General features: G+C 40.2%; 2 protein-coding genes across 2 annotated transcripts; one reads left to right on the plus strand and one right to left on the minus strand.

The window, feature by feature from the left end:
* Window positions 1-694: 694 nt before the first annotated feature.
* On the minus strand, window positions 695-1,759 carry LOC147891777 (uncharacterized). The gene is made up of 2 exons (XM_087388509.1): window positions 1,517-1,759; window positions 695-1,075 (listed from the first exon to the last, which is right to left on the minus strand). Exons 1-2 carry the CDS (start codon window positions 1,757-1,759, stop codon window positions 695-697), a joined length of 624 nt encoding a protein of 207 aa, XP_087244635.1.
* Window positions 1,760-13,156: 11,397 nt separating this feature from the next.
* LOC147891778 (tropinone reductase homolog At5g06060-like) lies at window positions 13,157-19,179 on the plus strand. Its single transcript, XM_087388246.1, has 5 exons — window positions 13,157-13,242; window positions 13,760-13,967; window positions 17,223-17,448; window positions 17,729-17,835; window positions 18,988-19,179. The coding sequence occupies exons 1-5, from the start codon at window positions 13,157-13,159 to the stop codon at window positions 19,177-19,179; spliced, it is 819 nt and encodes a 272-aa protein (XP_087244372.1).
* The last annotated feature ends 1,771 nt before the right edge of the window (window positions 19,180-20,950 follow it).

Consider the following 20,950-nt stretch of genomic DNA (forward strand, 5'->3'; position numbering starts at 1 on the left):
GAGGGGGGGGTGTCCTTCTATGGACTCTTTAAGACCCTCAAACCAATGTGTTATAAAAACATTCATCATTGAAATGTAAAATGATACATTAAAAAAAAGTGGTTAATGGCCTTAAATACCCAATTTTTATATCTTGTCTCACTAGCCTTTCACACCATGAAAGCACTTTTGGTACATTTTTAAAATCTCATACCACTGGTACAACATGTCGTATCACTATAGTTTTCACACCTTGAATTTTAAATTGTTGCTATCTTGACATTGCCATTTCATCAACATGGATTTAGACTAGCACTAGCATTTTCTCTCTCACATACTCTCTCACATGATAAAAACTGTTACATTTCAAGATTCATGAAAGAAAATGGTATTATTGACATTTGAATATAGGATGGTTGAATTTGAAAAAGGCAACCATAATTGTTTGTCATTCTATGCAAATTTCTTTATTTAAAACATGGCTCCTAAACATCATCCCGTGGGACATACACAAAGAAAACATTATTAATCACAAGTAAGAATGGAAAAGAAACGACAAAGATCAGTAAAGGAGACAAGTGTAAAAGCAAGTTCAATGGATTCAATGTACAAAGCCTAGAGCGCATAAATTTGTATGCTTTAGTCATAAATGACTTTCTCTACAATGTGGACCTATTGTATGGGTGACAATATTCAAGAACAAGTGTAGATACATTTATGTAATAGAATCTTCACCAAAATGCAAGGCTCCTAAAAACCCTAATATGGGTCCTACAATTGGTGTGGGCATGATGACCTTCATCAATGTGCTAGTAGGTTTCCCTATATAAGGAATCCTTTCGAGTAAACTTTTCAAAACCTTATTTAGAACACGCGAAGTGATAATCCCTCCTACTATGAATAGCCCCAGCCGCTTAGTTCTTTCTAACGCTATATTCTTACAAACTTGCCTTGCTGCCCATTCAAACCTTGCAAAATCCATGGGTTGATACAGATCAAATGACGGATTGTCTACCGGAAGTATACATATATCCGAAGGTGTGGGTTGTCGTAAACACAATCTCCATGTTTTGGGATCCAATCCTTGTGCAAACTTCTGAAAAGGTTACACACGGAGAAAAAATTAATGGTAATCAATGATATGACTGCTTTCTCATCTATAACACAGAGGAATGTGGATTTGGAAATGAGAGAGACGTAAATGAACTGGTGCTATGACAACGTATGTTTATGGTGCTATGACAACGTATCAACCCATATTCTCTGCGTACCTTCAAACGATATACACCGATGATTTATGTGTAACGTAAATGAACTGGTGCTATGACAGCGTATGTTTTTTGTGGGCAGGCAAGTACGTACTCAAGTCCAAATGTTAAGTCGTCGAAATTGGAAACATGGGATCAAGTTCTTGGATAGATTCTTTGCTGTCGGATTGGGTATGTGCGATACAGAAAGCTCGAAACACAATACAAGACAAACATGAATTTGTGGGAAATTGGAACAGAAAAAGAAGAGGCATGGAGGATACGATCACCTTGAGCAAGGACTGGAGGGCGGGGAGTAGCAACTTTGCCGGGAGCTGTGTGCCGGTTTGGAACTCAACAAACGCCTGTCGCGCAGCCGCAGAGAAAGCTGGCGAAGAATCCAGCATACGGTCGATGCTAGCAGAGAACTTAGCCCAGTCGATTCGTTCGCGAAGCTCTGCAATATTGCGCTCTCCTCCTCCTCCAACTTCTCCCCCTTCGCGATCGACCTGCCGACCTGCATCGTCCTCCATCTGTTGGTCGAAGATGCAGAGCCCAAAACCCAAAACGTTGGGAGATCTTCCAACACTCGCTCCTTAATTGTCAGATGGGTGCACCATGAATTCGTCCATACAAGCCAGGCATCGCGTGCCAAGCAAGGTCGCCATTTTGTATATCCTCCAAGGAATAAAAGAAATGTTGGCATCAACAAATTTTTAAGGCTATAAGTCTCTTTTCTCTTGCTCATGAAATGTGGCAGCACGCCAAAATTTTGGTTCTCTAAGAGGTTTTCAGCATAGTCGTTGAAATCAATCCACAAGTATGCGGTTATTCATATTGGTTGAAATCAATCCACAAGTATGCTATTATTCTAGCCCTCTCCAAGACTCAAACCCACCTCCATGTTCTACTAGCCTTTCTTTAGGATATTCTTAGAGGTATAGGATATCTATAATTATTGAGTGCTATGTAGGCCATTTAAAAAAAAATGTTAAGCTTCTAGTTTGAAATCATGGATGGATGGACAACCTCTAGAAGTGTTCAAGCATTCTAAATACATGTAACTTGGGAAGTAATCTTGCACTTGAGAATCCTAAAAAATAAGAATATTAGCATACTTTGTTAAGTGATCTAGTGGTATATTCTTCAAATAATTTAGGAGTTACGTGGCCAATATATCCTCGAGAATTTTTTTAGGAAAGTAAGGTGTCATCATTAATCGAGAGTATGAAGTTTTAGGGATCCACCATACTATAACATGACATTAAAATATTGCCTCTTTCACATATAACCATCTAAGCTTGGGGGATCCATTCATACTTTAAGGTATCCCCATCATATGGATGTTTTGACCTTAAGAAGACCCCCTTGTCATTATGAAGTTTAGAGTCAATCCCTTTGGCCTCTTACATGATTGTTGAGAATGGGTGAACATAGTCTCTAGAATTGTTATAAAATATCATATTACTCCATTACAAATTCATTCCATATGTACATTAAAAAATAATCATGTGATCATCTAATAAGAATGATGTGCACTTGGAGTTACTATCTACATGCTGATGTGTTTGTTACAATGTATGTGTGTCAAGTGCCTTAATAAGCGACACCTTCCTTTCATTATGTGTCATATGTGCAAATGTCTTATAAAAGAGGGAAAGAGATGGAAAATATTAGAATGGATATGTGCCTTATAGGAGGAGAGCACAAGTAGATTATGAAAATATTGGAATAGATATGTGCCCTGTAGGAGGAAATCATAAAATAGATTATGAATGTAAAGCCTTGTGCTAAAATTTCATTTATAAGTATGCATACAAAATTTATGTTCACACTCAGAAGGGAAATAGTATGTACAAAATAAAATAGAGATTGTTAGGACTAAATCCTTTGCAAATGAGAGTACGTAAATACAATTACTACAATGCAAAAGGTTTCCCCTTGCTCATTTTTATGTGGCATATGTATGAGTGTAGTGCCATGTTTCCATACAACTTCAATGCTCTTTCAAGACCCCTCTAGCAGACTATGCATTGCACTTGTCAAAGCTATCAGCATGATATCTAAAGTTATGGGCAACATCGTTTGTCCTTGCAATCCCCTTGAAACATGAGATGCAAAATTATATTTCTACTCTTTTCTCTACTCTAAACTCTTAATGAACCACTTATAATAAACTTGTTGGTGGTAATGACCTCACCCCTCATGTAAGGCTTAAATGGGGCCTTGAATAGGCCGAATGGAGGTGTGGAAAGTGGACTAATGTGAAGGTGTCTTGTGCACATTAACACGTGTCTCTGTTCGTGTTGTGGATACCCATGATTACGAGCTGCACCTTTCTATGTGGGATTATATAATGCATGAAAAATTTCTCTCTTCTCATAGAAAGGTGCAAATCCTAATCATGGATATAATGCATAAATTTTTTTTCTCTCATCATTTTAGAGAACTTGTTTGGAGGAGGGGAGGCCAACTAGCTAGGCCACCCTATGTGGGCATGCAGCTTGGGCACATGGTTATCCCAATTACAATCCTCGAGGGCTTCACTATGTATAAACCCTATATATCACGTGCGTTCAAGACCTATTTGTAAATCCCCTTATTTGTAAATTTATCATGAAAAAAATACACCCTTTTTCTATTCAATTTGTGAATACCCCCTTTATATGGTACCCTTATGTATGTGAAAAATGTATGAAAAGGGGATTTTAAAAACTCCTTCTATTGAACCCACATGCTATAATTACATATTTATAAGTGACCCCCTGAGTTACAATCATATGATATGAGAATGGATAGAAAATCCAATAGAGCACATATTATAGAATGACCATTCCTGTGCACACTGTTCGATTCTTGAATGGCTAGGGTGCTGCAGCTATTAATGATATTGACACTCATGGATTGTGCATATTGATGGAAATTTTAAATATGCCATGGTGGGTAGATTTTGGTGTCAGCTATACTTCCTATTGATGGAGTATTGTTAAGCTTTGGTGACTATAGGCACTCATTGTTGATGTGAGTGTTGATCAAATAGTCTCCACTTGTAGATTTATCCAAAGGGGAGTGTTGGATGTGATGATGTCACCCCTTGTATAATTTACAAATGGCGCCATGAATAAGGCAAATACATGTGTGGAAAGAGGCTTAATGTGAAAGGGGCTTGGACACATTAACATACAACTCTCCTAGTGTTGTGGATGATCCCACCCTGATCCCACATACAAAGATGCAAATCCTAATCATGAGTCTATAATTTACATGAAGATCCTCTCTCTTGTCATCCGTGTACGAGCTTTTTTGGATTGGCCATTTATTTTGTTAGATTGATATTGCACTAGCTCTAGATGTGGACTTGCATCATGGGTTATGATTGAAAGACTAACCTGGGGTTTTGGCATTGAAATTCTAGGTAGCTAGGTTGTCTTGAAATGTTTTGTACATAGTCCTTGACTTGGTAGCTAGTCCTTTGTCACTAGATTCAGCCTTCAAGTCTATAGAGTTTAGCTCATGGCCTTGAGGAATAGTGATGAAATGGGTACTTATAGATTCCAAATAATGGGTTTCTCTATTTTGAATCTACTCATTGGAATGTATCATCAAATTTAACTATTGATCTCCTATATTTTCTCTTTCACAGGTCTCCTTGAACCAACTCTTAATACTAGTTTAGGTCATGTGCAAAGGTAAGTCCTCAAACTTCTTTTAGTAGCTCCTAGAATTGCTAGTCTTTGGGTGGCACTTTTGTGCCAAAATTTTGCAACTCTTGGCTAGACAAGCTCACCCTTAATCTTTGAAGCCAAGAAATGCCTTCACCATTGGCAATAAGACCACCTTCTCTCAACCTAGTTTATGGCACCTCTAGGACGTTGCTAATGCATACAATGGAAACAATGCATCCTATGAGTCTAGTGAGGGTAGGAAGGATTGTGACTTGATTGAATGTGTTGAGTTAGGAGGTGGATGGAAGCATGTTAACACACTATGCTTTTTGTGCTAGTTAGCAGTGACAAGATAGCATGAGTTGAAAGCACACACAAATGGACCTTTTTCGTAGATGTATGAAATATGAAAAAGATTCTTGGGCTCTAATTACTGAATTGCATGGCCAACTAAGTTGAAAGGCTTGAGAGGGGAGTGCTCGGAGGACAGCTAGTCTCCTAGCTCCAAAAAGGGGAGGAATGGTGGAGGAATGGCAAGAAACCTCCCAATCAGGAGAATCAAGTTGTAGAGGAACCAAGATGTAAGGAAGCTCGTTCAACACCAAAAAAGAAAAAGCTTCATGAAGAGGTGACAACTCCTACAACAAGGCCAACTCAAAGAAGAGCACAAGAATCACTGGCAAAGCCTTCTACAAGCTCAAAAGCAGAGGAAAAGAAGCATCAAGAGGATTCAAGTCCACATGCACTCCATGTTAGGATCATCCAAAGTAGGTTGGTTTCATTTCATACAACTATCTCTTAATCTCAAGCAGCTCTACACAAACAACTTTGACTTCATTAATGAGCATTAGGTCTATAGCTCTACATGAAATTTTCTCTCCACTTGCAAGTTATATCTCTGACTTCATCGATGAGTGTCATCTTTGTAGCTCTAGCTTCTAATACCAACTACACATTCCTTTTACTAAACTAACTTTGCTTCTTGTACTAACTACGAATTCCTTTTGCTAAACTTCCAATAGGTTGACTCTATTGATACAAAACTCATTTGTGTAGATAAGACAGCTTTGCTCTATCTTATCTATATTCAGTCATCTATAAAGGTGAACGGGTATTTTTAATTTAATGCTCAATATGAACTTGCTTATTATAAGTGTCACATCTGTTCTCTGTATATGGTGCTCAAGCATTAAAGAATGTGGACAACAAAAATCTCAAGAGCCTTAGTCCCATCACAAGGAGTGGCTGGGTAGTCACATATCTATAACTTTTCTTCATATTATTGGCTGGTGAATTGTTTGCAAAGAAATATACAACATGGTTGATACCTGTAGCTTTGTATGAAGTCTTTAATGACCTTTGTTGCTTGCCCAATTTGTGTGATACTTTTGTGTGTTGTGGTAGAACATATCTACATCAGATTTGGCATAGGATGTGGGTTTTGTTGAATGTATTGAGTCCGCTTCTTCCATAGATATGTAGATAAAGTCCTATTCGGTCATCTATATCTTATCTATATTTAGTTGAGCAACAATGAGAATAAATGAGGCAAGGTTAACTTGGTATTAGTGCAAGTGTGCTAGCAACTTGGCTAGATATATTTGAAGTAATTTGTTGTCGCTTCCCTTCAGGTGATTGGGGACATGATTTATTTTTGCACAAAAACTAGGGACATGAATTTTAACCTCTTGAAAATAGAAACAGGGGTAGATGACATCCATTGGTATTATTATACCAATGCCAATGATATTTTCCATAGACTACAAGTTATGATCCTTTGTTGACTCCCCTCATGTGATTGGGAACACAATTTGTGCACACCTTGAAACTTAGAACAGATGCATATGACATGCTTGTTATACCGATGCCATGCATACTTTTTATAGAGGTAGGTAATTACTCTACCATGCTAGGTAGCAGTGCTACCACTAACAGCTTAGCTTTTCAACATGGTAATTAACAGAGAGACCTAGCAGGGAAGTAAGCATCAAGAAAGAAATCAATTTTGAAATATTATTAGGCCTTCATATCAGAATTTAAAATGACACATGCTAACTAGCATAACATTAACCTGCTTTCATTGATTTTCTCTCTACCTATTCTCACATGGTATATATGCTTATATACAACACTTCTCCTTCTATCTGTGTGCAAGTAGATGGAAAGCTCCAAAAGTGGAGTATGCAAAGTAGTCCGGGTTGTGCCTCAAGAAGGAGGACTTTTATGCAAAATATTGATTCAGCTTGGCAGGAGTTAATCCTAAGACCTTGAAGGAGTCAAAGTTGTTAGAGAGTAATGGCTTGGTGTTTTTAAAACACCCAGGGATCCCTCCTTATACAAGATAAAGTGAAGATCTATACAACTTGATGGGTATAGGGATTTAATTCTTTTCCACAATAAGGTTTACTAGAAACAACGCCCTACCAACTTAGAACAGATGCATATGACATGCCTGTTATATCGATGCCATGCATACTTTTTGTAGAGGTAGGTAATTACTCTACCATGCTAGGTAGCAGTGCTACCACTAACAGCTTAGCTTTTCAACATGCTAATTAGCAGAGAGACCTAGCAGGGAAGTAAGCATCAAGAAATAAATCAATTTTGAAATATTATTAGGCCTTCATATCAAAATTTAAAATGACACATGCTAACTAGCATAACATTGACCTGCTTTCATTGATTTTCTCTCTAGCTATTCTCACAATGTGGTATATATGCTTATATACAACATTTCTCCTTCTATCTGTGTGCAAGTAGATGGAAAGCTCCAAAAGTGGAGTATGCAAAATAGTCTAGGTTGTGCCTCAAGAAGGAGGACTTTTATGCAAAATATTGACTCAGCTTGGCAGGAGTTGATCCCAAGACCTTGAACGAGTTAAAGTTGTTAGAGAGGTAATGGCTTGGTGTTTTTAAAACACCTAGGGATCCCTCCTTGTACAAGATAAAGTGAAGATCTCTATACAACTTGATGGGTATAGGGATTTCATTCTTTTCCACAATAAGGTTTACTAGAAACAATGCCCTATCAACATGGACTTAATGCTCCTTTCTCTTTCCCTCATTTTATAGCATTTAGATTTCGTGGCAATTACCAAAAGACAGCTATAATGGAGCGATGTTCTTCTTGGACCGCAAACTTTGTAGCCTAAGGCACCATTTGGTTGAATTTTAGAGCTAGCTGAGATAAATTGGAGCAAGCCGATGCAAACATGATCTGTAGGCTGAGACAGGACATGGCATGGAATGTTATCGAAGTTGACCTAGCACATAGAAAGAACAAAAGAAAAAGAAATTATTTGCTGTTCTTTTCTTCGATCAATGGCTCATATAGATCTATCCAGAGGATATCTTTCATGACCTTGATTATATTCCTAGTGGGACAAGTTCCTTTGATAATTCCCTACATAGCCAGGAGGTGCATGAAGAAAAAATTAAGCTAGATAAATTAATGCTATCCACTCCAACATAGGAATTACTCCAAAGAACACTTGCCACTAATATTGCAGCTAGTGTCTTTGTGACTGCAAGGAAGCAACTGAATTTCAACCCTCTCCCACCACCTCCAAAGAAGAAGAAAAAGAAGCCTATCAAAGTTCAAGTTCAAGTTCACGCTCAGCACAAAATGTAGAACCCATAGGTCAAACTTGCAAAGTTTACTAGCAAGAAAGGTCAAGACCCTGACAACCATGTTGGGCAATTTGAGACAAGGTGGACAACTAGTGGATTTGGACAACTGTCAGATGAGACCAAGAAGGAGCAACTTGCTGTGGCATGAATTGGTTTATGCAGTATGGTATTGCACATTTTCACACTTATGATGAATTGAAGATTGCTTTCTTAAGTCATTTGAGAAAAGAGAAAACACTAGAGGACATTTTAAAAAAGCTGAGAACAATGAGACATAAAGATCTCATGGTTGAGGACTATTCACAGATGTTTGGAGTTTAGAAGTCTAAGGGAGGTTATAGGGGTAGAAAAAGAGCAATTCATTAATTCTAGAGGCAATCCACAAGTTTGTATCAAACTGGATGTGGCCGAAGAGGGCCGAAGAGTTGTCCGATACACTAGTGATAGTCATCAAGAATGGTGAGGTTTATAAGGAACAGCCCCTAGTTTACAAGAACCTCCCCAATTCCTACTTTCTTTGTGGTCTTTTCTCACATACTATGAAAAATTGCACCCTCAAGAAGACTAAAGTAAATCTACCAAAGAAGTTGCTCCTCCTCCTCCTGCCCCCTCCCCCAAGTCTAGATGGACCATAAAAAAAAACAAAGATAAAATTGTCTCTACTAGTCTTGGTTGTGCATTCATAGTCGCAAGACGTGCCCTATTTTTGCTCAAATCATTGCCATCTTGTCTCTCCCTTCTCTCCATACCTAAGGCTCTTAGCTTAAGAGTCAAGACTCCTCATAGTAACAATCACATTCATTGGCACTCATGATCGTGGTCCACAAGTTCCCTAAACGCAAGGAGTCAGAGTATAGACCACCCTCAAGAACATACAAAAGACACTCGTATCTAGTAGCCCTCATGTTCATGGTCTACAATTTCCCCAAGATGCAAGGAATTAGAGGAGCAAACCACTCCCACAAGTATAATAAATGCTAACTCACTCTCCTCCTTACAACTATTCAGATCCAAGTCATGGTTCACTTTCTTTCCCAACTTACCAAAGGTTTTATCGAGATATGAATCACAACCGGATCGAATGACGAGCCTCTATCACCATTTTCACCAATATATAGCATTGGACTACATGGGAATCTACAACCCAAAGCACCACCGGTACATAAGATACTACCAGGGGTAGTAATCACATTACTGACGGTAATGTTCATTATCCCGGATGTATATAGTACCACCGGTATTTATACTGCCAGAATCATCAACATTATGGCCACTAATGTGGTTACTACCGCTGGTTATATAAGCACTACCGATGGTAGTTTTATCTGGTCTCCCGGTCAACAATGTGATCATGTTGTGTTGACACTACTTTAAAGAGTAATTAACGGACGCTAATAACCCATTAATGCAAACATCAAAATGTGAACATAGTCCTTGATTGAAGCTATGTAAGAAGCCTTGATATATGAGACGAGATGAGCATGACCATCATTGTGCCTTTGCCAATTTGTATTGCTGCATTTTTATTCCAGCCATTTACTTTTATGCAACGTTGCAGCCCCCATTTGTGTCTATTAATGTCATTATGAAATAATTTTGGTATTTCTCCATTGGATAGCCCTCTCCTTACTAGAAGGGTAGTCAAAGGCACCATTAACTCATTGGGAAAATTTCCCTAGTACGATTGCTGTGTTGACATAGCTTAACTATGCTTATCATTGATGTTCATTATGACTCCCCAAAGTGTAGTCTGTCTGGTGAGTTGAAAACTCCTTTCAAGACAGCAAAGGGAGAAAGATAAAAGATCTATAACTTAGCCAAATTAGTTGCCATTCTTGATTTAAACAAGGACATAATGATGAATTTCATTTGCCTTGGATATCTGATTTCAAAAGGTCAGTGATGATAATCATGACCAGCATTATAACATTCCAAAAGTAATTGGCAATCTCATAGGTCATTTTATAGATTTACATATCATTTTAACATTAAATAGAAGAAGCTAAAATCAAAGACATGGTAACTAATATCTACTTTGTTTCTCCCATTTGTGAAATTCCATGAATTTGTTGTAGTATACTCATGAATTTGTTGTAGTATTGGATTGTTTAAAACCAATTCCTCTACTCTATCACCAACAATCTCATCCTCAAAACCAGATGGCTTTAACTAGGTTCCTACAAGCTTTGTGTACTTTTTAAACTCACTGTCACATCTTTCCCAGTAACTTTCCAATGATGAGCAGTTTTCCTTCGATGTGGACATGGATGGGGGATGAGCTATAGTGGATGATTGAAAAGGAGTTGCAATCTTGATGGCTTGAAATATTGAGGAAATATTGGGGGATACAAAATCCAAAGTGGACATGGATGGAATCTATGAGCTGCAGTGGTGGTTGATTGAAAAGGAGCCTCCCTAGGTTGCAATCCTGATGGCGTGGAAATATCTCGGAAATATTAGGGGATGTAAAATATCCAAAGTCCCATGACAATTAACTGTTGTCACCCATGATAAGCTCCAAGTTTCATTCACCACAAAAGCTTTAGAATCTCATGCTACATCACTTCCAAATTGCAACTCTTCTATGTTTGTTGTGGCACACAAAAACCCTAGTTGTGCTCAATTTTGACATTGTATTCTTGGTTCTAATTGCAAAGAAACAGTACATTTGTATATCTAGCATAGTTTAGAAATTTCTATGAACGAACATCAACATCCAATACTGAGAATACACTAGCACTCTGGCCTTGATCAGTGTGAGGATTAAGTGGGCTTTGATATCTCTGAAACCTGCAGTTGTTAGCCCCTAATCTACCTTGTGTCTCAAGGTGTGCTGAAGACTAGAAAACAATCTATAGTGGCTCTACCATGAGGGACTAAAGATGTGAATGCTCATCCTGCAATGACATTGCTTCTCTTGGTTGAGCTATTTGTGTTTTCCACAGGGCAACGGTGTGGGCATGAAGTTGATCGAATGAATTCATAAAAAATTAGAGATGATCGAATGAATTCATGGCGAGAGCAAATTGGAAATCAGAAATGAGATTGGATGAATACCTCTATGGGGACTCTCTTGTTGTTTCACGAAAGCTTCACGCCCACCATGTTGCCTCATGGGAAATGTAGATAGCTCAAGCAAGCTCTTTGCATGCTTGCTCTCAGTCTCTACTGCTAATCACTCCTTCTAGGTCCCTCACCTCACTCTAGTGAGCGTAGCCAGAACCCTGTTAGCCAACTGCTTCTCGAGTAGGACTCCACTTGGAACTACTTCCTCATCAACCGGAGACCCTCCTTGCTTTTCAAACGTGCCACAAGGGAGTCTCTAGCCTTCAACTCATTTCTTGAAGCCTTGCTTCTTAGAAACCCGACAAGGTAATCTTCACGACACCCTCCCCTTTCCCATTACCTCCAGATGCTGATTCCCAAAAGAGGCATCCTCCGTATTAGGGACGTTTGGGCACATAATCTTCATGAAGAACTCCAGCTCCATCTGCAATTCATAGATGAGTACCCTTACATTACTGTAGATCATGAGTTCTTGGGAGTAGTTTGGAGACCTTCTGGGGTCTTCAAGAGCAATGTGGAATATCACTACAAGACTTTGAGGGCAAACGCCAACTCTATGATTCAACTCATACAACCGGGTTTTAGTTTTATTAATGAGGATGGAAAGTTAACGAATTGCGGCAATGGTGAATATTGTGCCTTGAAGTTCAACTTTCATAGATACGATGTATATGCTCCTAATTCAACTGAGAACCACTCAAGGATGGCCATATTTCTTGCCTTTCAGCGTGCACCTCCTTTTTCCACTTCATTTTTGCATTACATGGACAATGCTACTAGGGTAATACATTAGTTGGAATGGCTAGAAGGGTGAAGGTGAGGATTGAGGAGGGAGCGGCAAGGAGGGAGTGGAGAGGAGGGGACCAGGGAGTGGAGTTTCCCACCTTCACACCCAGGTAAATTGCCTTGGAGAATGGGGGGAAATTCTGACCATCCACGTAGGATGATTTTCCCACCAATTCCCGTAAAAGCCCCACTTTGGCATATGGGAAATGTAATTTCCCACAAAACTCCTCCCATGTCATAGGCCTCATGTACCCCTTAGAAATAGCTCCTCTGGCATTTCTCTTTAAATAATTCAACACTGCGGATCACTTAGGCGAAGAACCAAGCCACTGAATTGCGCCATAAGAGAAGCCTTTGGAAAGTTTTGAACATATTCTCGCTTCGATGTTGTCTGTGGAGATTGAGCCGGCCCTCAAAACAAAACAAAAACATTGCCGGCGGCAAAGCATTTCTCACTGTCATAGCTCCTGTCGCATTTCTCTTTAAATAATTCAACACTGCGGATCACTTAGGCAAAGGACCAAGCCACTGAATAGCGCCATAAGAGAAGCCTTTGGAAAGTTTTGAGCATATTCTCGCTCCGATGTTTTCTGTGGAGATTGAGCCGGCCCTCAAAACAAAACAAAAACATTGCCGGCGGCAAAGCATTTCTCACTGTCCTCAGAATCTCTTTGGAAGCGAATCGTTGTACACCTCCCAACAGATAACTAGGCTCTCTCATGCAGCAGATAATCCGGGCAGTCCATAAATTAGACGCAGCACAGTACCTCCTTATCAGTCAGTATGGCAGACCTTAAGAATCGGCTGTTAGCACGATGGAGCTTGCAGGGTTACGCTGCATTAGTAACGGGGGGCACGCGAGGAATTGGGTAAGGTTGGCAAGCGTCTTCGTTGTTTCCAGTACATAAGTTCGGCCGCTGCGATAAGTAACGCCACAGTGGGGGGAGCAGTGTGATATTACGCTCTTTTTGTTAATGCGGCCAATTTGTTCCACCGTCTCCCTTTCCTAGTACATAAGTTCGGCCCCGATATTACGCTCTTTATTTTCTCTTTTGTCAATGCCAATTTGTTCCACCGTCTCCATTTTCTCTCACCCTTTCGTCTCATTGCGTATTAGTTTCCGTGGGCTCAAACTCCGCGTAGGCGCTCGTTCTGTGTGAGTTCGCAAATATAACTTGGAATGTATCCATTTAGAAAAGAAGAGAAAGCAAGCAAGAATTAGAGCGATACCCGAATGCTATGAGATACGAGCCTAGATCTGCTGTTTGGCAAGTAATCAATTAGATCAGGTATCTACATGTGGCGGTAATCCGTTAGATTACGTATCTGCTGTTTGGCAAGTAATCCATTAGATTACATAAAAGAGACTTGTATCCGTCTGTGCAGGAAAGGAATCGTGGAGGAGCTAGCGGCGTTGGGAGCATCGGTGTACACCTGCGGGCGGGCGGAAGCAGATCTGGAGGAACGTCTTAAAGATTGGAGGGAGGCAGGACTGGAAGTGGCGGGATCAGTGTGCGATGTTTCTTCGAGGGTGGCAAGGGAAGAACTGATGCAGAAAGTTTCAGATCATTTTGGAAAGAGGCTCGACATCCTGGTGAGAGCATTTCCCAAACTAATCCAAACATAATCAATTATTACTACCATTAATAATATTAATGGGTCTCCTAATCTACTCATTGACGCATCGAATTTTCTTTGGATTTGTTCCATTAGCTTTGTAATTTTGTGTTTTGATTGTCTTTGCATTCAAACATTACATTGCATTGCATCTACCAAGCTTCTTAGATTTGAGAACTTTGCTCCAAACATGTTTGCTAATCTATCTAACACTTTAGCGTAAGTTTAATCTAATCTAATTAATGTAATCTAATTAATCTAACCTAATCTAATTAACTCAACTAACCGAACTAACCCTGCCTCTCCCTCTAACTCAACAAACCGAACTAACCCTCCCTCTCCCTCTAGCTCTCCGCCTTCCGCTCACCCTCGCCACCTTGCTCCCTTCCCCTCCCTCCACTCAATCCCTTCGGAGCTGGCCTTTTCCACTCGCTCTCTGGATGCAGCATCCTCATCCATAGCCCAATCACCTCCCACTCCCTCCTCAGCCCACTTGTTCACTGCTGCCATCAATTCGTTTTCACAACAGCGGCTGCTCATGCTTTCCTGAGATCAGACCGCAGCCTCCTTTATCTCTGTGGGAAAACCGAAACGGTTGAAATTATCCCCAAGATTGGAGGTGTCTTGCAAATGCTGGACCCCCTTAGCTGCACATCGAGCCTGGGAGAACATACAACCTTGAAACGAGGACCATCCACGAGATCTCGAACCTTGCGGTATTCCTAATCGTCTGTTCCCTCACCCTCGATGGTGCCCTCAAGTGCAAGCGGATCTCCCAAGTCTTTTGCTATAGTATGGAGAATCGAGCAATGGGTGTAGGGACAACGGAGGGCACAACAGTGCTGAGGCTAGAGGTCGATATGTGAGTGCCAACAATGAAGACAACTACTGCGATGATCTTTTTCTATTGATTGACCTTGGGGAGCTCTTGCTTCACAAGGAAGGCTCAAAATTGGTCGAGATGGGTTCTCAAGGGAACCAGCCAATACAGGGAGCTTCTTCTTCAACAGCTACACAAACAAAGCGTCTCCCACACCCCATTGCTGAAACGTTACCCACTACAACTTCAAGGTCGATTGGTTGATATGCGTACGGGAACTTGGGAAGGCAAAGGCAAGGAGATAGCTGGAGGCAACGGATATAATTAGGGGATAACGGAGGGAACATCGAGCATGGAGAGGAAGGCATTGAGCAATGTCGCATCGAGATTTATAGAGGAGCTTTAAACCTCCATCTAGAAAGACCTTAGATTATGATCACTTCCTTTTCCCCCCTCTCACTTTCCCCTAGACAAATTAATGGATTTTTTTCTCTCATAGGCCCCCTATTCACTCACTAATTAACCTTAGTTTTATGGGGAGGAAAACTAAAGGCTCCTAATCACTCCCTATTCTCTTTTTAAAAATAAAATAAAGTAAAAACTCTATTAATTAATTAGTTAGCGCCTCGGCTACCTCCCATTAATTGAATTAACGTATGCTCCCCTCCTCTGCTCGCTGTACCAACGTCACTGACTTCGTCCACTCAACTCCCTCCGCCTTCCTTCTCTAACCCTCCTCTGCTCCCTCCTCCTGCTCCCCCTCTCTGCCTCCTCCCTTGGCTTTCTCACTCCTCTCCCTCAGCCCTCCTTCCCTCTCATTACTCCTTTGCCTCCTACCTCCCTCTCCCTCAGCCCCGCTACGCTCCCTCTCCTCTCCCTCACCCCCACAAGCCCCACCCATCCCTCCCACTCCCCTCCCTCACTCCCTCCTCTCTTCTCCCTCCTTCCCCCCCTCTCTCCTCCCCTCCATCCCCCACTTCCCTCATATACTCACAAGAGGCAATTCACAGAAGGATTTAGAAGACTCTCAAGATTGTGGAGATTTTGCCATTCACACGTGGCTTAATTTTTGCTTGCCACCATCGCTTTAATTGACTTAATTGACGTACTATTTAGATTAATTTTTCTAATCCGCATAGCTACTATTGCTCATAGGCACAAAACACCAACTGGGGGCCCTATTCACTCCTTGCTTAACCTTAAATTTGTGGGGAGGAAAGAGAGGGGGTTAAAGGGCTTTTCCAATTCACCTATGTTTGTTATCATTGGAGGGTAATGGGTTTCCACAAGTTAAGCTATGGTATGGTCATAAAGAAAGTCATGAGGGAGGACTGTATGAGGTTTATTGCAATGCGACGGTAGCCAGGAACCTACAATCTAACTGCAGGGTTTCTTGGGCATCAAGGGCAGTTGCTAGGTTTGAGAAGGACACGGATGCCATTCTCTTAGTGATGATAGCGATAAGACATCCTTTTCCATAGGTTTTCCAAGTTTTTTGGCGGAGCGATGCCCTTGACGAGTTGAGGAGGGAAAGACTACTTATCTCTTGCTCCCCTTGTTTGCCTTTCTTTCTCCTCAATCTTGACTTGTTGCTCCCCCTCCTCCTCTTCTTCTCCTCTCCATGATCCCCCCTATTTTTCTCAATCTCCCTCCATCTCTTACATAAGGACAACCTCAACCCACTATCCTCCTATGCTAGTTGCAAGTTTAGCCCCTACTTTATATAGTATGGGATGTCATATATTAGCCCATGAGGGAGAGAGGCATAGTTCTCGCTCCTTACTTATTCCTTGTTGCACTAGTGAGTGGTGGGGTTAGAAGGGTGAGAGGAGAAAAGGCATGGACTCTATCGTGTATGTATGTGCAACGTGCATGTGTGCGATGTGTGTGTGTGCATGCTTCACAAAAAATGTGTGTGTGTGCGTGCGTGCATCACACACATGCGTGTGTGCATGCATGCATGTTGCAGACATGCGTGTGAGCGCACGCACGTGTGTGTGTGTGTGTGTGTGTGAGAGAGAGAGAGAGAGAGAGAGAGAGAGGTAGGGAGGAAGATGGGGATTTTATTATTATTATTTTCCCTCTCATTTGCCCCTTCTCACTCCCCCTCTTATTCCATTCCCATCCTCACTAAGCTCCAAAAGTCGATATTCTAGCTCCTGGTTCATGATTTTGTTTTTAAGCTTAGTGTAATAATGTGCTGTGGGTATGTCGATATTCTAGCTCCTAGTTCATGATTTTGTTTTTAAGATTGGTGTATTAATGTACTGAGTATGTACTCAATGAATCAACAAGCTCTTCCTGCAACCTCCCGTAAGGTCAACGATCTTGGCTATAATATATGATCAACCAAAGTTGCAAAGTCAAATATTTGATATGTCTCTCTTCAATCAATGGCTCAATCTCTTGCAGGTGAACAACGTGGGTGCTTATGGCATGGAGAAACCCATTCTTGAGCAAGGCAAAGAGGACTTTGATTTTATGCTTTCAACAAATCTAGAGTCAGGCTACCACCTCTCACAACTTGCATACCCCATGCTGAAGGATTCTGGCAAGGCTAGCATTGTCTTTATCTCCTCAGTGGCAGGTCTTGCACCCATAGCTACAGGCCCCAGCACCCTATATTGTGTGACCAAGGGTATGTCAATTATACTTGACATTTACCCAAGCTATGTTCTTTCTTTTTGCATGTGTGATTACCATTGAGTACCTTTGACAAGAAAGAAAGAAGCTCCCATCTATAACATAAATTGGCACTCTACTTTTGGCTTCAATTGCTCATAGTCTAAGGTATCTTTATGTGGTGCCTACAAGCTCTAATTCCATGGAGTTTGTGGCCATTTTTTTGTTTGAATTCCTACTTCATCACCTCATGTGCTACCTCCATTAGAACTCTATTTGCATTTATTTGAGTGCAGGTGGTATGCACCAACTTTCAAAAAGTCTTGCCTTTGAATGGGCTAAGGACAATATTCGAGTCAATTGTGTAGCACCAGGTGGCATTGTCACAGAGAAGCATGCTCAGGTCTTGCTCTATCTTTGCACCCTTGTTCTTCTTCCATTCTTTCTCATATATTGTTATACTCATCTTGGTTGTGCATGCTATAATAATGTACCATCACCTAATTTTCAATAGTGTACATGTTTCTAAGTATTTTCAACAATTTACATGTTACCTCATTTGTCAATTGTCAGACAAGCATCATTATCATCTCATTAAAGCATCTAGTGGGATAATGAGCTTCACATTGGAATACATATATATTTTTTCTAATTATACCCATTCAAATATATCACACTTTCAATTTTATCACACTGCTGGGCATCTTGTGCATACTTGTGTGTGCATATTGGGCATATATTTTGTATATGTGCATGAATATAATGCACACCTATGTACATTTGTATGTGTGCATGTTGTGCATATATTTGTCGATGTGCATGAGTTAAAAACACACACACACACACACACATGTACATTTATTTGTGTAGATGCTAGGAATACATTTGTATATCTGCATGAATCTCTCTCTCTCTCTCTCTCTCTCTCTCTCTCCCTCTCCCTCTCTCTCTCTCTCTCTCTCTCTCTCTCTCACACACACACACACACACACACACACACACACACACACACACACACCCACATGCACATGCACACACACATACGCAAGCACGTGTGTACACATGTGCACGTACGCACACACACACACACACGTGCGTGCGCATGCATGCATGCATGCACGCACACACACATAGGCACACGCACGCACATGCACATGCACATGCACAGGCACACGCACACGCATGCAAGCATGTGTGTACACATGTGTACGTGTGCACACACACACATGCACACACACATTCACACGTGCATGTGCACAAATACACACACACTAGTGCGCACATGCATTCACATGAGAGTTGCTAAAATAATCGACACAGTCAACCATTCATCTAGACATGCACACATATGTGTTTACCCCACGTGTATCACACTAGTTGCATGCATGCACATACACACATGCTTACATGTGCTCATGCACCCTTGACACATTTGTAGATGCACCTAGAAAATAATGCACACATAGTGCATGAAGCAAAAAATATGTTTAGATTAGAATTGGATGTTTTCCTCTGCCAATTGTTCTTCCTAAGAGTGATTAATCATGTGTCACAGGCTATTGAGGCAATAATGTTGGTGAAACCTGACTACTTCAGAGACAATATACCACTAGGACGAATTGGGAAACCTGAGGAAATAGGGGCCCCTGTAGCATTCTTGTGTATGCCTTGTTCATCATTCTGTACTGGAGATATTGTAATAGTGGATGGAGGAACAATGGTAAGGGGATTGTTTCCCTTGAATTGAATTATCTTATGTTTATACTAAACATAAACAAGGTTGTGAATTTATATGAAAACTTGTTATATATGATTTGGAAATGTTCAAGTACCTTTAAAAAAAACCCCATTTTTTTGGTAGATACCACAATACTAAAGACAATCACTTTATATAATCTTTCTATTACTAATAATCACACTCATGTATGTTCAAATTACCACCACTCTCAAAGTACACATCCTTTAACTAGAAACGTAACCTAAAGCATCATCTAATAAATCTTCTACCAGGCTTATAACTTGTAATCCACTTTGTCTTCCGATAAATTATTTCTTATGTGTGTCAAAGTACACGATTTCATGTCATTTACAGATGCCTTTTTGAAAGGACCTCCAATAACATTTTTTCAGTTTTAAAAAACTCAAGGATCTAAGACTGATGAAGACTATAGCTAAATAATGGTGTCCACACATGATTATAATTTTCTTCCCTTTGGACCTTCCCAAAAGTGGTTTTACCCATGACATCAAAAGAGGCTTTCAAGGCCTACTTTATTATAATGAAACATTTATAGGTTTGGGTCTTGTAAAAGGCTCTCTTAAAAAGCTAAGCAATCATACCATTTTAACAAAAAGAGCAAAATTTGCAAAGATACGAAAAATTAGAGTAATAATTTTATATCATATTCTAGGAGCACAATTGAAAACCTAGCTCAAATATAGAAAAAGATTTTCATCGTTCTTTGTTCCTTGAATTTTTTTTAATTTAAGAAAGGCTAAAATTTCATATTCTTGTGACAAAGATTTCTTTCAAGAATACATTACTACAAGCTATTGGTCAGTTTTTGACACTAATGCCAACGAAAATTACAAAAAAAAATTTGGGTGGGCACAAAGTATCACAAAATCATTGGTATATGTGTCGGTAAATGTGCGTTGGTATTAGTTTTGCTATATACCAACACTAATAAGCATCGGTATATACCGATGGTTTACAGAAGCTTAAAAAAATTTGTGGGGCAGAATGGGGCTTGTTACAACCCCATTATGCCCCACTATAAATATATTATTACAAGGTAGTACAGAAACAAATACATTCCATCCGAGCTACAAAATTTCCTACATCTCTCTCATCATGTATTACAAAATTGCCTACAACTCTCTCATATTATACATGCCATTAGCTCAACAATAGAAATAAAGATAAAGGTAGAAACTATTTGCGTTAAACAAAATTGGTCTGCAAAAATGACATTGTCATGCATACGTTGAAGAAAAAAGATTATTATTGCTCCCTCCATCATGGCTAGAAGGGTCACTCGCGATCTCACCTTGTATGTCTTGTTCTATGTATTGGTACTCTTCTTGGATGATGTAATAATACTGCATGAAGATATCAACACAACTGATTATATCCTTCACGTGAATCTCTTTATTGATATCGGGCATGACTCGATTTCTCCAAATCTTCCTGGGGCTCCTCTCGGGCTCCTCAAGTTGGTTCTTGCCACCTGCAAGAAATGCTCCTCCAATGAATTTTTCTCTCGATCTCAACCATGCGCACACACATCCACATTAAACTTAATCCAATGTTCATCGTGTTAAATTTTAGCTATGACATGGGATAGCAAGGTCTCCACATGCCATATGGTGGCAGCATGAGAGAGAGCGCTCAGGTTCATTAAAGATTGTAGGGGATTTGGGTGGTCTATTAATTTGGTGGAAAACAACAAGCAAGCAGGTGGCATAGAAGACACATTACAAACCAAGAATGCAAAAAATGGATCACTCATCGCATA

The sequence above is a fragment of the Dipteris shenzhenensis genome, chromosome 17, assembly GCF_047967505.1.
Source record: "Dipteris shenzhenensis isolate YYH24624 ecotype China chromosome 17, Dip_SZ_1.0, whole genome shotgun sequence".
NCBI lineage: Eukaryota > Viridiplantae > Streptophyta > Polypodiopsida > Gleicheniales > Dipteridaceae > Dipteris > Dipteris shenzhenensis.

What these genes read in the sequence shown, in the direction of transcription:
- LOC147891777 (XM_087388509.1), bottom strand. Translation starts at nt 1,759, where the DNA reads ATGGAGGACGATGCAGGTCGGCAGGTCGATCGCGAAGGGGGAGAAGTT. An exon ending in CCCTCCAGTCCTTGCTCAAG is followed by an intron (nt 1,076 to 1,516) that starts GTGATCGTATCC and finishes TAACCTTTTCAG; the next exon opens with AAGTTTGCACAAGGATTGGA.
- LOC147891778 (XM_087388246.1), top strand. Translation starts at nt 13,157, where the DNA reads ATGGCAGACCTTAAGAATCGGCTGTTAGCACGATGGAGCTTGCAGGGT. An exon ending in GGGGGCACGCGAGGAATTGG is followed by an intron (nt 13,243 to 13,759) that starts GTAAGGTTGGCA and finishes CCGTCTGTGCAG; the next exon opens with GAAAGGAATCGTGGAGGAGC. An exon ending in TCACAGAGAAGCATGCTCAG is followed by an intron (nt 17,836 to 18,987) that starts GTCTTGCTCTAT and finishes CATGTGTCACAG; the next exon opens with GCTATTGAGGCAATAATGTT.